We start from the raw sequence: 17,316 nt of genomic DNA, 5'->3' as shown, positions 1-17,316 counted from the left end.
CAATGAGCCCCACCAACAGGCTTGTGCAGCACAGAGTCACAGATTGTTTTTTCAGGTACAGCGCATATGGGGTGCCGGAGAACAGGTCTAAATTTCGGATCCGATACACTCCCAGATTCAAGTCCACCCAGTACTTAGAATCAAAATGGTAAATTTGGGTCCAGAGTGTCCATGCTCAATAATTCCAGCATAATCAGCTCCATGCTGGTAATCTGCGTGGAGCTGATTTCAATATTGAAATTCATATTTACGTTTCATCAGCAGGCCCAGGACTGAATTCTTCAGGCTGCTCGCATTCCCCCACTCCCACTGCTGCTACGAGTGGTTTCCTCCAGCAGGATTTATTCCTGTTCCCCACTAATGGTGAACAGGCAGGCCAACTGCACTGGAGGGAAGTGAGGTCATTGTGGCCACTCTAAGGTCATGGGTAAGAGGGGGTGCCCCTTGGGCAATGCCAGCCTAACACCATGGCACTGCCCAAGGAACAATGGGGGAGGAGGCACTGCACATGCACAGATCTATCTGACACGTGCGCAGTAGCCCATTCAGTGCGATGCTGCCAGCCTCTCGGGTGGGAATAGGCCCCATCCTCAGATTTCCAGAATCACACTGAGTCACTCTGCAGTGCACAGAGTGTCAGAGATTCATTCTGTAAATCATGTTAATAAACCTAGCGGGACTTATTCCTACTTTCCTTCACATTGGGATCTTTAAATTATTTTGGGAGAATCCTGGTCAGATTCTTGAGAAGGAAATCTACCATCCTTAACCAGTCTGGTGTCTCCAGTCCCATGCTAATGTAGCTGATTCTTAAATATCCTCTGAAATTACCTTGTAAGCCATTGAGTTGAAGAAAATTTATCACTACTTTCTCAGGGCAAGTAGAGATGTACAGTAAGTGTCAGTCTTTCAGTTGTGTCCCCAAACTGAGAATTAATATCGTTTTAAAAGCTATTGTATATGACGTGGAAATGCCGGCGTTGGACTGGGGCAGACTCAGTAAGAAGTCTCACAACACCAGGTTAAAGTCCAACAGGTTTATTTGATACCACGTGCTTTTGGAGCATTCCGAAAGCTTGTGCCACCAAATAAACCTGTGGGACTTTAACCTTGTGTTGAGAGACTTCTTACTATTGTGTATGTTAAAAAACTACTCAATTATATTTTGAATGACAAGTATTTAAAAAGGAGAAATGTTGCATTTACATCAGTGTCAGGGCTCTACTACTGTCAGAGGTGGACCTGCAATCACTTGCGAGGAACTAAACAACAGTGAAAAAAACTATAATACCAGCAAACTGTCCCTGTTGGAAAGATTTTTCACAATGCATTCTATTGTGTTATAAGGTCTCAGAATTCCTCCCTCATGTTTGGCTGCAATCATTTTTCTGCATTTGTATAAGAAAGATAAACAACCAAGAATTTTTTAGTTATTTCTTCATGAGATGTGGGTATTATCCTAATTGCCCTCAAGCAGCTGATAGTGAGCTGCCTTCTTGAACCACTACCCCGAGGTGCAGATACACCAGTGCTGTTAGGAAGGGAGTAGCAGTAATAGGAACAGTATAGTTCCAGACCAGGATGGCATGTATGTACCTTGCAGGGAAACCTAGAGTTGGTGGTGTTTCCACACATCTGTTGCCCTTGTCCTTCTAGGTGATAGAGATTGCAGGTTTGGTAGGGGCCAAAGGAGTTTTGGCAGTGCATATTATAGATAGTACACACTTCTGCCAGTGTGCACTTCTGGGGAAGGGAGTAAATGTTGGTTAGGTTGAACGGGTTGCCAATCAAGCAGGCTGCTTTGTCTTGAATGGTATCGAATTGCGAGTGTTTTTGGAGTTGTACTCACTCATCCGGGCAAATGGAAAATATTCTATTGTCCTCCTAACTCGTACCTTATGGACCGGCTCTGGGGCGTCTTACATTTTACAGATATAGTGTAGCAACATTATCTCCCCATGCAACGATTTCTTCTCATAAACCATACTCTTACACTCCTACGCACAATCTTCCTTCTCAATAAAAACACTGATAGTTAAAAGCATCTGTTTTCAAAGTACCTGCACAGAAGTTTTCTTCCTGACTTTGCTTCTTTCTACCACTGGGGAGCAGCCCTCTCCATTATTCCAGCTCTTCTGAATCCTCCAAGATACGTGACAGACACGTACCACAAGATTGAATGACACAAGTATGGAAAAGGATTGTTTGGCTCAAAGACTTTTGCTAGCACAGTTTCATGCACTGACAACTTCACTTTGATCTTAAAGGCAAAAACTGAATTTTTTAGAATCCTTTCTCTCTCACTTTAGGTGTTTTGAAAATCACATCATCTTCATCAGCCCTGATTATTGCAAATCAAATCAAAAACCTATATCACATCACTCTGAATACTCAATATGTTAGTCCACCAAACAGCTTCCCTCATAACACTATTTTTTAAGAAATGCAGTTGCTCAAACTAAAAAGAAACACTTCTTTGACAAATTACCTTTACACTGTGAAAATCCTTTGTGTACCTGCACCGTTGATTCAATTTCAAAGACAGAAATGTTCCACTGAAAAAATAATCCCAGCGGAATAATAAAACAATCTTCTGCTAAAGCTTGAATCTCACTGGCATTCAAAACACGGTCCCAAATGTGGAGCTGTGTAATATTCCCCACAAAAGACTCATCCTTCCTAAATGAGCCACCAAACGTGTCTTGCTCTTGGCCAACGATGAAGACTCCACCTGCTCCAATGTCCTCCGAAATGTAAAGTTGCTCTCCAGATGAAATAACAGATCCATCTACTGCAATAGCCCAGCCACCACTACGGTGGGTCCAGCTCACACATAGATGATGCCACTTGCCATTATTCTCTGCAGCCTGTGAATAAGGACTATGAACACCATGAACAAGAAGCGCGAGCTGAATTTGCTGACCACGGACAATATTCGCACGGAGCTGGAATTCATTGATAAATGATGAGATTGAATAGGAAAAGACAGTGGAAACTCCCATGCAAGTTGAATCAAACTGGACTTGAGCACAAATGGTCACCGAGTGCAATTGAGGGAACTGCTTCAGGAGCTTGGCATATTTGGTGTCAGTTCTGCCAGAGAACGTCAGGATATGTGAACCAAACGTACCTAAACAGGAGAGGATAAATAATGACTATGCTGTGATAAATAATAGTAATTTTTTTTCAAAGCTATGTCAGATTACATTTATTAACACTTGATTTATCAAAAATTAAACTGACAAAATTCTCATATCCAAGGATAAGTACATACCACGTAATTAAGTTATCTTTAAAATGCTTTGTAGCAATGTACCCCGAGGCACATAGTGATCTCGTTAAGAAATTATAATGTCATGAGAATAAGGGGGCAAAAAGGATTTAATTGGCTAGTGGCAAGAAATTACAATCTAAAGTGGAGTTGATTGATCTGGAATGAATTGATTTGGGATCAATTTTTCACCGTGCAATAAACTAAAATGTTTCTGTGCAAAAGTCTTTTCAGTCGTACATATACTTCAAGTTTATCAAAGGGGAATACAACTTAATAACATAAAATAGGTATTTTTAAAATCACCATATTTATATTCAGAACGGTTCATAAATAACCAAATATCATCATCAAGCTCATGTTAATGACATTATGCTGTGAATTATATACACATAATTGGTAAAAGGTTCTATCTAGCATGGATATTTTAAAAGTGAAACCTTTGATCATTGGAGTTTATGAATGATTATTTAATGCACTCAAACTACATCTCCATGTAAGCTACTATTAATACACAAGGTCTGACTCATTTTAATCAGACAGGCCATCATCCCCAAAATTATTATAGCCAGAGACTGTGTAAGTAAAGAACATTCGTTTATAGATGAATTTCACTGTCCGGTGGATTATATTTTTACACTTACGTGCATGACAAGTTAGATAAGTTGAAGGGATCAGCAGATGAGGAGTTGCAAATTACTTCACTCAAAAGATTTCTTATTTGGGATTTTAGAATCATAAAATGGCTGTAGCACAGAAGGAAGCCATTCAACGGTCCTGCCCATGCTAGCTCTCTGCAAGAGTAACTCAACTGATCCTACTCACTTACCCTTTTCCCATTGGTTGGTGCAACATTGAGGGCCGAAGGGCCTGAACTACGCTGTCATGTTCTATGTTCTATAACACTACTATTTCTTTTCGCTGCAGGCGCTTATCCAGTTTCCTTTTGAAAGCCACCTTTGGATCTGCCTCCACCATAGTTACAGACAGTGGATTCCAGCTGCATACCACACACTATGTAAAAAGATTCTTCCACATATTGCCCCTGCTCCTTTTGCCATTCACCTTAATTGGTGTCCTTTGGTTCTTGACCCTTGTGCCAACAGGAATAGTCTCTCAAAAATCTCAGCAAGTCTGACAGCATCTGTGGAGTATTAAGTCAATTGGGTGGCAAGATGGCACAGTGGTTAGCACAGCTGTCTCATGGCGCCAGGGACCCGGGTTCAATTCCCAGCTTGGGTCATTGTCTGTGTGGAGTTTGCAAATTCCCCCTGCGTCTGCGTGGGTTTCCTCCAGGTACGCCAGTTTCCACCCACAGTCCAAAGATGTGCGGGTTAGGTGGATTGGCCACACTAAATTCTCCATCAGTGTACCTGAACAGGTGCCAGATTGTGGTGACTAGGGGATTTGCACAGTAACTTTATTGCAGTGTGAATGTAAGCCTACTGGTGACTAATATATAAACTTTACAACATTTTGAGTCAGGATGACTCTCGTCAGAGCTCTGACAAAGAGTCATCTTGACTGGAAACATTGGTTTGATTCTCTCTCCACAGGTGCTGTTAGACCTGTTTAGATTTTCCACTGTTTTCTGTTTTTGTTTCAGATTCCAGCATCCACAGTGATTTGCCTTTGTCTTAGGAACAGTTTCTCTTCATCTACTCCACTCATGATTTTGAGCAGCACGATCAGATCTCCATTTAACTTTCTCTTCTCTAAGAAGAACAGCCTCAGCTTCTCCAATTTATGCACAAAACTGCGATTCCTCATCCTTAATACCATTGTCAAAAATCTTTTGTTCCCCTCTCTACAGTCTTCTGATCCTTCAAGCTGGGGTGTCATGCACAAAGACTAAATTAGAAACATGTTGCCAATCCCCTCCAAAATGCTGCTCTACAGCCAACAACTAGAACATATGCAATGCTAACACAGCATGATTAGACTTTTGACTTTTCTTTGACCCCAATGAAAAGATATATGTGCTTGCTGCGCTGAGCATCTATTATGGAACAGAGAGACCAGAAACTCAAAGCATTGGAAATTCACATCTACAGTTCTATAGTACAGTTTACTGGAGCTTTATGGAACCCAAAAGAAGGCATTTTTATTTGTGATTTATTTCACAAAGATAATAAGGATACATACAGATTGGGAAAAGGTGTGGAAGCATGGCATTCAATGAAGGTAGATTAACCTTCCTCAGCAACATAGGATTTCCCAGTAACTGGGCCTATCTTTTGAGCATGTTCAGAATTTTTATCCTTGCTATCCTAAGCAAAAGACACTTCCACCATTGGATTGTACTTACTGAAAAGCCCATCCTGTCATTAGTCTTAACTTGCCTTTTACCAGTTCATACTTAATCATCTTTCCCTGAACTTAAGACTTTATCTTCACTAGAATAAGCTTATTACACATGGTGGATGCTCACCAGAATACCCGAGATTTACCCAAAAACAGTAGCGTCCCATTTGCTTTATTAATTGCTGCTCTGTGTATGGTAGGCATTGACTTCAACATCACTCAGATTTATTTCAGCCATTCCTTTATTTGGTTCAGGTCGGCAAGATGACCGTGCTCTGAGCATAGGGTTGGCGGGTAGCTGGCTTAATGGAGAGATGCAAAAATCTGAACATCTGCTCAACTGTCAAGAAATAGGCTCACCAAAAGATGAGAGACTGCATTTGGGGTCAAATACTGTCACATTGGTTTACAGTTGTACAGCGCTTTCAACTTAGTAAAGCTTCCCAAGATGCATCATAGCAGAAATATGAAATAATATTTGATACCAAGCCACATAAGGAAAAATAGGGCAGTGGTTGACAAAAGATGGGGAGCGAGAAACGGTGAGAGAAACTTTGGAAATTATTCCAGACCTTATAGCAAGGTAGCTAAAAGCATGACAGACAACAGTAGAGCAATTAAAATTGGGGATGTGCAAGGTTCAGCATGTTAAGTGTGCCACTAGTCACGATGCTGTTTGGCATTTTTCTCTTCCAGTAAGTACCACCAAGCACTTATTTGTATTGAATTTAATGTGCCATATTTCTGCCAGGTCATTTGCATGTATTAAAAACAGAGTGGATGGATAGGGGATTGTTTGCAGTCGAAACTCCCTTCCGAGACTTTATCCCTCTAATTAATACCCATTATCTTGTTCACTTCGATAACTGTTCCATCTCAGCCAAAATCATTTTTATCAACCTGCCTGTGAAGGGTGATGGGATGCCACAGAATCTAATATTACTGTGCAATAAAATATTAACAACTTGTTGGAAAAATTGCCATCTGTTTAAAGTTGTGTTACCAAATGAGATGTAAAAATTCATTACAATGTACATATTACAGCTGTGGTATTGTTTAGAGATTGCTCTACTTCAATTATCCCTTGGCCTGAAAAGCAACAATTACCTGTTTACATGCTCCAATAACACAGCACAAAATAAATTTAAGTTTAATGATGATTATAGAATCCTTGTCTAACTTAATAGTTTTTGAGAGGGAGTGTACAGATGACTGTAAAGTAATGAGATGAATGAGAATTCAGAGATGGTGTAACAATATTACAGACAGCTTTTCACATTGACTGTCAATAATAAACTTTGATTGAAACAGCTTTTCTTGTTCCATTCAACCAGCAAATTTGCTGAGAATTTTATGTGCTCATCAGACTGCACAAAACAAATTGTGGGCACCACCAAGAATACCAACATTAGATGCTCATTCACACAAACAATTAACCAAAGAATAGGTTAGGGAAACTTCTCCTTGAACCAAAGAAGGTGATGGGAAGATTTAACACTGGCAGGAAAGTCAGGAACCCGAGGGATACAGATTTAAGATAATTGACAGAAGGTCCAGGGAAAATTAGAAGTTTATTTCAGCAGCATTATTATAATCTGCCATGCACTGCCAGAAAGGGTAGCGGAAGCAATTGAATATGTTTCAGAAAAAGAAACATTTGCTGGACTACAAAGGAAGTGTTGAGTGGGGGTCATTGATGAGCTCTTTGAAAGGGCCAACACAAGCATAATGGGCCAAATTAGCTCCTTCCCTGCTAAAATAAAATTGAATGTTACAAATACAGCATGGATATTCATCTCAGCAACTGTTAATTGCAAACACAAAATCCAAGCAGTTCAACTGAAATGCACAGAGCCAAATGATTGTCACAATGGTAAATGTTATTTCATAAGAGACTTGTCAACAGCCTTGACCTAGGTCGGGATTTAGTGTTAGCAATGCAAGACTTCCACTGGAGCCGCACACCACTTTTTTCTGGGACGTCCATTGCAATTAAATAATAGTCACTTGTCTGAGCAGTTTAGAGCATCCCACTGGATGATGTTCCCAGTCAAGCAGAATTAAGCGTCTCCCTTGAGAGCTGCTGAGCCTGACGTAAGGGAATGGGTGTGGCTTTCAATGCCACACCTCACCTATCCCCTTTCTGATCCTGGGTCCCACAACCAGGCACTGAATGCCTGTGAACAGGAGACCTTCCGGTAAACTGCAGGCACACTGAACAGGGTTTGCGGGGCAACGGAAATCTGTGCGAGTCCCTTTAATCCCTGAGCTACCATTAAATGAAACTCACTGGGCTCAGGGATAATTGGCTGAGTGGTTCATTATTGAGACTAATCAAAATTCTGCTGTCACTGGGCTGGGTACCCATCTATCTGCCACTTTGCCACCCACACCCCTCCCAAATGGGGAAACTATCCCCAGCTCCCCAAACGTTGGGAATTAGAATTAGTTACTCCCTCCCAATTCCTCTAGCCTCCTGCCATTTTGCCTAGCGGGTCCATTAAATCTTTAAAACACAGAAACAGACGATTCAGCCCAATAAATCTATTCCATGCAAGGTTCTTGCCTTACTCATGCCTTCTCTCATTCTTTTTCATCTAAACTATCAGTGATTTATTCGCTTGTACTATTGCTTTAATACACATGACTCATTAAGTAACAGACACTTTGTTTACTCTCTTTTATATCCCCACAATATGAAGCCATTATGATAAAGTCTAAAATTGTTAACTAAATTGTCAGGACTGACATCAACGAAAACGGATTAGTTCTGAAATAATTTATGAAATCTTGAAAAGTTATGAACCAGCAACTCCACGCATCGCAGTGCGTTACGCAAAAATGTAAGAAAGCATGGTACAAGGCAAAGCAAATCAGCCCCAAATATTTCCACAGGCCATCACAGGTTTTGTCCGACTAAGAGAAAATGCTGCAAGATAACTTTGTATTCTCAACATGCAACCATATACAACCCCAGAATATTCACTTAGCCCTCTCTATGCCTCAACTAATTCACCCTAAACGTATGTCCACAGACAAGATACCCAGTGGCAGCGTGGTACCATTCATTAAAGCCCACGGAGTACTTGGTCCTCTGGCATAATACATTGCACTACAATTCCCAATCTTAGAATCAAAAGCATTACATACTTTTTCCGGTAAACTGCTCTACATTTTCACAACTCTACAAAAAAAATTCCCAATCTCCAGTTTCGCTAGAAACTTCTCAACTTTGCACTCTTTCTAGGGACTCACAATCTATCAGTTAAATGGTCAATTTGCACTTGCATCGTCTTGGCTGTGCAGTTATTTTAAGATCTGGAACATGCCAATCCTCAATTGTTTTCCTCCCTCTAAGGAAAACAAATCCTGCTTTAAAAGTCTCTTCTCATAATTCAGAATACTATACACCAGAATCATCCTGATCATTTTGCAATGAACCACTGCCATTCATCAATGTCACCTTAAACAAGAATTCAATGAGTAGTTGGGAAAATAGGAAAGTAGTCTCAGGTTCCATCCCACATTGCTTGGAGTATCTTCATAGTAATAGGTCATAGTCGTGACTACGCTACTTGAAAAATGAATATCCTCTGAACATTTGTTCCCTGGCAACACTGGTCATCCTTGCTGCCCTAAGAGGGTTTACTGGCTTAAAGATGCTACATAAATGCAAGTTGCTATTGGTGCTTTTTAAACATTAAGTAGCCAGGACATTTTCAGCATATAATCCATTTAAACTCCCAGCAAGTACAGTCCAGTGTTCTTTATGCCATTTATACCCAAGGAGTGAAAATGTTAAACAGAGCCATCATATTCAATGGCCTCAAAGTCAGAGGATCCTGTACTAATTGAGAATAGTTCTTAATAAAAAGATTTGATAAAGTAGAATTGATGAGATGACGAGATGTCTCACCAGGGCCAACCTCCTTCACTTTAGCACCAATCCACAGTGCTTTCGTCACCCTCATCGATTGCATGAAGTTGACCAGTTTCTGGTTGTCTTCATTTGTCCCAATGGCGCTCAGATAGCCAAACCTTTGGCGGCACAATTTCTCTGCCATTGTCCACTGCAGCTGCATGGGTACATACTCATAATAGTAATTCCGGTAAATGAAACATCTCCTGTCGTGTAATATCAGCTGTGATTCTGAGGGCCGGCGGGGGAGAGACAAAACATTGTTGTGATAAACTGTTAACCGGTTTCTTAGGGTAAAATGTTTAGTTACGACGATGAAATCTACTGACCTGCAAACATGCCAGCAACACAGAAAAACTGCGGATAAAAACAGATACAAAATGACATCTGTAACTGGAAGAAGAGCAGAACTGGTACTTCGCAATAGCTTTTAAAGAAAAAATCGTTTTCACTTACAAGGACCGCCGAGTATGGATGAATCACTCCGAGGTGCATTTTCCTGGCGGGGGTTAAAAACAACCAAATGGAAAGTGTTGCTTTTGGGATCAACCAGGTTTAACATAGAATGGGACGATTGTGGCGTTTAAAAACTTCAAGTAATCATCTCGGAATGTCATTGTCTCCCCAAGTCTTTGGCATTAATGAATACGCAATTAATTTGCCATTTGTTTTCCCTGTCATACAGGACTGTCACAAATTTATACCGAAATTACTCTTTCCTGTGGTTGTTTAACCTGTGGACACGCAGACTAAGCAAGTGAGGGTTTCTTAATCTATTTGACAGTTTAAAAGTACTTCCAGATTATAGAAGGCGACAGATTTATTTTGGCACTCACTTATTACGTTTCAGCTTATTTTATCATATTACCCCATAAAAGATTTGTGATGAGAAATAAACGCATTAATTGTAAACTCGAACCGAACAAAAATTGCATTGAATCAACACATCACCCGAGGGTGCAATAAAAGCTAATCTCTGAGACGCCCCGAAGTTATTATGAATAAATAAAAACGGGGAACGTAAAGGCGATTTGGAACCCAGGCTTCTCCGTCTCCTACCAGTTGCCGAAGTAACACCGACGTACAAGCCAGTAGGAATCCCGGGCCATTGGTCATTTCCCTTTCATATGTTTCCAAATGGAGCTGTGTGAGCCAATGTTCTCGATGTCCCTCAGGCCGTGTCTCTCCAGCTCCCCACCCCAAAAAAAACACCGAGTGTCTGATGCTGCGCTCGTTTCTCTTTCACTTCAAATGTCACTGCTCCAAACGCTGGTTTTCATCATCAACGCGCACGCTTTTGTGAGAATTGCAAAAAAGCCGAGAAATCCCACCAGAAACAGATCGGCGTCTGCAAACTTCTTTCAGGCAGGGCGATATCCTAATCTAATGTTCAATCCCCACTTCGGGTCAAATTGGTGCAACGCACTTTTTCAAAAAAAGTGCAAAGAATGCAAACGCCCAATTTATCCAGCAGCCTATCCAAATAGCTGTGTTGTTAATTGACAACTCAATTAACCTACGAAGAGTGCTGAAACTGAAGCACCGAGACAGGTTACGAGGAAGAATTAACCAACCGTAAGTCCGTTATTATTAAAGGACAAATTTTAAAATACTGTATGAATTCATCAGCTGAACAGGATTAACCTCATGTCCTGTAAAAGGCACCAGGCTTTGTACAGAAAAATTATCACAAAAATATTTATTTAATAGGATTGAAATCTGTAACAAAGAAAACAGAAAATGCAGAAAAAGGCCTGGCAATATCTGCGGATAAAAAAACCTCAACGTTTCAGGTCGCTGAGCTTTCAGCATAACTGGCAAGAATCGGAGAAGTAGCAGTTTTCATGTACAGCGGCAGGAAAATGTAGAGAGATGGAAAGGATGCAAAGGGAAATGACAAATTGAATTATGAAGCTCGTAAAAAGGTTCTAGAATCATAGAATCCCTACCTCCCTGGGTGCAGGTGGTGGCCATTCGGCCCATCGAGCCTGCACGGACAATACCACCCAGGCCCCAACCCCGAAACCCCACGTTTTCCCTGATAACCTTCCTGACACTAATGGTCAATTTAGCATAACCAGTTCACCTAACCTGTACATCTTTGAACTGTGGGAGGAAACTGGAGCACCCAGAGAAAACTCAGGCAGACATGGGGTGAGCATGCAAACGCCACACAAACACCCAAGGCCAGAACTGAACCCAGCTCCTTGGTGCTGAGGTAGCAGTGCCAACCATGGTGTCCCCATACACAACACTAGTAATGGGGCAAGTAAAACAAAAGGTCCAGAAGGTATGAAAGTAACAACATCAATTGTCCAATCAAAAAATAGAAACTGTGGTTACAACCTGAAATTATTGAACTCAAATGTTGAATCCCAAAGGCTGAAGGGGTGTTATCCATATTGTTCTGGCCAATATTGAGCCTTCAATCAACTTCACAAAATGTTAATCAACTATTTATCACATTGCCATTTATATGAACTTGCTGTGCACAAAATTGACTGCCATATTTTCTGCAGAACAACAATGATGCATAGTTCAAAAGTATTCAGTGACTGTAAATCCCTTTGGATGTCCTGAGGTTGTGGAAGATGTCTATAAATGCAAGACTTTATTTTCTCTCTTATTTGGAGCAAATTTCAGTTTATCCCAGACTAGTTGCTCGACAGATGGAGTTAGGTGTTATCATTATATATGGGGAACTGAACATCCTGTCTTTGGATAATGCCTTTGAGGAACTGCATGTAAATGTGAAAATAGAAGGAAGTCAGGGATGGATCCTTGGAAGACTTCAGAGGAATAATCATTGGTGTGTATGGGGGCAGGGTGGTGGAGGAAGTGGTTAAGAGGAGGAGCCTGGGCATCAATTTCCAGCTCCCCGCAAATATCAGAATTGGTTACTCATGATACAGTAACATCTCCATCTGTTACGCATAAGAGGGAGCTCATTAAAACAGCACCAATTCTTCCTTGCAACACCCATTGGTTAGCAGAAAGTTTTTTTCTTATTTGCTCCCCTCATTACAGTTATTTCTTAATTGCTCAGTCTGAGTAATCCAATTTTCCATCAATAACCTTGCAGCAAACTCAAACAACTCAATTAATTTATTTAAACACATTCAAAATATGGTAGGATTGCAACATTTACCGTATGAATGCTAGGTAGGCAAAGGATAGAGAAAATAAATATTCACAGTGCAGAGACCACAGAAACAAATAGCGGGTGGGATTCTCCAGCCATTCACACTCGCGGGATTCTCCCACCTTGCTGCGACAAACGGAGATTTGGCTGAGTGCCAAGTTATCCATCCTGTCTGGCAGTGGCAGCAGGATGTAAATGGCTGGAGAATTCAGGCCATCATTTCAATTGGGTCTAGAGTCCAGAGTCCAAAGTAAGTTCAATGAGGTATTCCTTCAGGAGGTTAGCGGGTTGAAAATCAATGCTTGTTAATTCAGTTCTCCGGTGGTGTTGACTTCACAATGAGTTAGACATGTTGAGATGAATCCATTCTTGCAGATAGATGGTACAGAATTTCCAACAGAAGTATTGTGGATGGGGGTCAGAGGCTGCTCAGAGGACAGTGAATAGCAGACTGACGTAGCAGTTCCATAAAGCAAAATTATTGGATGCGCAAACTGGAGGCCCATGTCACATATCTACCACCATTCCACTTTGGCATTGACAAGAGATGCTATTCCCTCATTTGAGTCCTTGAGATCAAGTGTTTCGACCGTTATAAATTGAAAGGAAGTTTGGGGAGCCCTTTGTCCAAGCAGACGCAGAGACTCCAGTTGGCCAACCTGAGTTATGTGGATAGTATTTGTTCAGCTCTCCTTGAATTTGTGCAATACACAGAGGGGATCATTAGGGTCTCTTCATGGGTAACGAGGTGCACTTTTGTCTGATACTGCCAAGTAGCCCCTTTTGTTCTGGGTTATAGACTAACATAAATTAAGCCATTTTAAAAAGATCTGTGCCCAGCATTCAACTTTTTTAGAAATAACCAAGAGGATAGTTATATATATTTTATAAAGATAGAGTGTGCAGTCTTAGTCCCTTCATAGCTACTACTACACTACTCTGAATAACATTTAGTATCAAGCACTTCTCCTCAGACAGGATTTGTTAAATTGATAAAAGACAAAGAATTAAAACAAAGTCTTAACACTGTGGCCAGAACAATAGTTTATTTAAAAATATTGATCATTTTCCCTGTCCTTAGAATGACATGATCACAAAGAAACAAGGCACTTTTTAAATACAGATCAGTAAAGTCAACAGGCATGTGTCATGGTGCAAATAAATAGCATTGTCCTTATTGCTGCAATAAATCTGATGCTTGTGCAACTCATCCTTTTTGCTTTTATTATTTCTAGACTGAGCAAAGTCAATTGCTAATTTGTATAATGCTAAAATGACATTTGCCAGTCTTGCTGCATAGAATTACCTTTAATCGACAAAGCCGTCAAAATAGAAAAACAACTGCACAGCCAGTTTAAATTAATTGGCTCCATTCTCACCATGTTTTACTTCCTTTCAACTGCAAAAAATACATTTAACACAACTTAAGTAGAATAAATTTCTGGTTCAAGAGTAAGAACATTAATGGCAGAAATTGTTATTTAGACATGTTTCATCATTCAATTCCAGTTAGAGGACTCCTGAGTCATCAGCTGCAGAGCAAAATTTCCTTCCCTTTGAAAAATACACCTAACACAATAGCACCAACCTACCACAAAATTGTTCAAATTTTCTGAATTGCTTTTGTAACTATTTTCAAGGGCCTTATTTAAGCATTGCAAATTAGTCAATTTTCTGATGTGGGCTCTGGCAATAGCATCAGATGTTCCAAATCCATTCATATGATAAATTTATAACAGAAAAAATGTACCATTTATGCCATTAGACAAAATTAAAGTGAATTGTCAGAATGCAAACCCATTGTGTCAATGATTTTGTTTCTGACTCAAGGAACAGAGCAGGAAGGTGTAATATGAATGTAAGGAACATAACTACATATCACTGGCAGCAGCTTTTTCCACAATTCTTTTTAAGTGCTAAAGCAAACAAACTACTACTTGTATTTTCTATCTGAAACAATAATAACCTTTATAGAAGTTTCAGATAACAATGTTACCTAACTCACATTTGAAGCAGCTGGAAGGCATGACTGGACTCAGCAAAGATCAGATGTTCCCTTGTGCCATTTATGCTCAGATCTGGTGGTCCAAACTGGATTCTGTGTTTGAATGTTTGTTTCAGTCTGGGAAAAGCGGATATGAGCTTGAAGGTTGATTTTAAACTGAAAATTGCAACCAAAATAGTTATCAGTATAGTAAGAAAAGTGAACTTTTGACTGTAATGAAGGTCTGCAGTGCGTGCATACAGTTGACCAGACAACAGAATGTTTCACACTGGTAAACTGATATAGTATGGTTTCTTAACTTTTCCTAGAACTTCTTTTTGGAACTGACTTAAAACAGACTTTTGTAGGTGGTCTATTTCCTTTTACCTCATATGGTTCTTAAGCTTATTTGATATCTGGTCAATCTGAATTTTTGACATACCAGTTTTTAAATTTGTAAGCATTGTACTTAAATTTCAGGTGTCCAATCAGGCATCTAATACAGGTCCAAAAGAACAAAGAAAACCCCAGAAATTTCATTTTCATTGCTGTTCAGCAAAGTTCAACAGAACTATTGAATTTGGAAGTTCTGTGGGGTCCAGAAAGTTTCCAGTTATCAATTCCAGATCACAGAAACACAATGTGTGGTACCATCAAAGCACTATTCCAAACTGAGAAGATGCCGGTCTCTTTCTTCAGGATACTGTACAGCAAGCTTCTGATTCTGGCTACGCAATGAAGCAGAGGCATCAAAGAGAGGCTTTAGAGATCTTTGCAAGGTAGGCTATTACACCAGGTTACTCAGAAGGCTTTCTAGCCAGCTGAAGAATGTTTTACTTAAGTTTTGCAGTGGGCCCAAAAACAAGGTACATCTCACAACCAAGAAAAAGATGCCTATGTAGCTAAATCAAATTAGAACCAATAAAAAAAAGACATTAAGTGTCTCTGTTTGGCTAAGGTTAAAATATACTGCAATCAATTTGTAAACCCCAAATGCAATGAATATTTTAAATAATTTTAGAATCTATGAACTTAAAGAGTTGCTCAAATGTGATTATTTTATAATTTAATCAAACCCATTGTACAGCTCTTGGAGAATTTTCTGATGTTGAAGCTGTTCCTTGGAGTGTGTATATAATTTTCTTAACTCCTCTATCACCATTTGTGGAAGCATTGATCATCTTATTGCTATCAGCACCACTAGAGTTTCTCTTTTCTCTCTGGAGGTATTCAAGTAAATCAAGGAGTGAATTGGCAGCCAAGTCCACTTCACTGATCAGTAACCGAGGTCCCTTCCTGTCCAGCGCACTTGCTCCAACTGAGGATGAATTCACTTCAGCAAGTGAGAAAGTCCAAAGCATATTAAAAGCACCAGCCACATTCATCACTGAGGAACGTGCCATTTCTATGCACTTCTTCAGCTGCTCATCAACTTGATTTTCACCTGCAAAGGTTTAGTTTAAAAAAAAAGTTAGGTTTTCCTTCTCCAGCAACAAAGATCAAATTTCTGACCAAAAATGCAATATTACATTGCAACATTATAGAATGAGTCTTTATTCATTTTTAAATTAAGTAATCTTCCCATACTATAAAACAAATGCAAAAGACAAAACATGGGAACCAGGACAGGTTACTTCAACTGGAATATAGTAAAGATACAGAAACTTTACAATAATGCATAGGCAAGGCATTCAACAAGTAGGAGATCAAAATGAAGTAGAAATATCTGCTCATTAAGATTTCATTCAGTACATTCTGCTCATTGAGGATTCATTCAGTATAAAATATTCACAGCTTACCAGCTTTCCTGCAATCAGACAAAACTTTAGGTTAATCATAAACTGGATTCTATTGTGAATCCAGAGGCAACATTCTCATATCATTATACCTTCATTTATGATTGATTAAACAGCCCCAACAGAGTAGTTATGCATAGGAGAATAATCATATGGGTTTGAGTTCTAGCAAAGAATTCAAATTCTCTTAATGTACTGAAAGTTTACATCAACTCATACGCTGTTAAATTATGGAGGTTTACACATCCAGACTTTCTTCCAAAATGTCAAATGGCTTCCTTCCAAGCTATAGGAAACACGTCTCCAGTCACTGAAAATTCTGCTCATTTAAACTGGGTAAGGAATAAGTCACCAAAAAGGTATTTAATCCCTTATGGACAAATTCTATCTTTACTGTATTATATGTATTGCATTCTCACCATCCTGCGTGTGTCACACCACACTGCATTATCTAACCTGTAGGTAAACTTGACCATTAGCTTTAGCCAAATGCATCCTATTTGAATGCATGATATTATCCATTAATTAAAAGAATTAAGAAAGGGTGCTGGACATGCTGCATAACCACCAGCGATCAACTGTATAATCAAATGGCAAGTAGTAATTTTAAACAGGGTATTCTATACACGGCTAATGCGAAAAGCTTATGGTTTTTGTTTTTAGAACTTGGTCATGACCAAAAGCAAGCCAAGCACTAAAAGTCAAAAATGTACTAATATGGCTGAAGGTAATGTATGGCAGCTTAAACATTAAGCAACATTCTCTTTAAAAGAAAGTGTATTTTCACGCTTGGATTCACTTTAGAATCCAGTCTACGATTGGCCTAGAGTTTTATCTGATTGAGGGAAAGCTGGTAGGCTGTTAATATTTCATATTGACTGAAACTTTAATTGAGATAAA

At 39.6% G+C, this 17,316-nt stretch overlaps 2 protein-coding genes across 2 annotated transcripts in view; both read right to left on the bottom strand.

The window, feature by feature from the left end:
- LOC145348390 (adhesion G protein-coupled receptor D2) overlaps positions 1–10,603 on the bottom strand; it is a 265,728-nt gene extending 255,125 nt beyond the window's left edge. The window contains exons 1-5 of the mRNA XM_080196603.1: positions 10,554–10,603; positions 9,951–9,993; positions 9,824–9,851; positions 9,492–9,725; positions 2,489–3,130 (exon numbers count right to left, since the gene is read on the bottom strand). Coding sequence (XP_080052729.1) covers positions 2,489–3,130; positions 9,492–9,725; positions 9,824–9,851; positions 9,951–9,993; positions 10,554–10,603 — 997 coding nt within the window. The remainder of the gene's footprint in view (positions 1–2,488; positions 3,131–9,491; positions 9,726–9,823; positions 9,852–9,950; positions 9,994–10,553) is intronic.
- Positions 10,604–13,683: 3,080 nt separating this feature from the next.
- Positions 13,684–17,316, bottom strand: part of kif14 (kinesin family member 14) — an 88,906-nt gene continuing 85,273 nt past the window's right edge. The window contains exon 30 of the mRNA XM_080195835.1: positions 13,684–16,064. Coding sequence (XP_080051961.1) covers positions 15,691–16,064 — 374 coding nt within the window. The 3' untranslated portion in view covers positions 13,684–15,690. The remainder of the gene's footprint in view (positions 16,065–17,316) is intronic.

Source organism: Carcharhinus amblyrhynchos, chromosome 9, assembly GCF_965287045.1.
Source record: "Carcharhinus amblyrhynchos chromosome 9, sCarAmb.v2.hapA, whole genome shotgun sequence".
In the NCBI taxonomy this organism is placed as follows: domain Eukaryota; kingdom Metazoa; phylum Chordata; class Chondrichthyes; order Carcharhiniformes; family Carcharhinidae; genus Carcharhinus; species Carcharhinus amblyrhynchos.
Note: the sequence above shows the minus strand (reverse complement) of the source record. Positions and strands in the feature narration are given on the sequence as shown.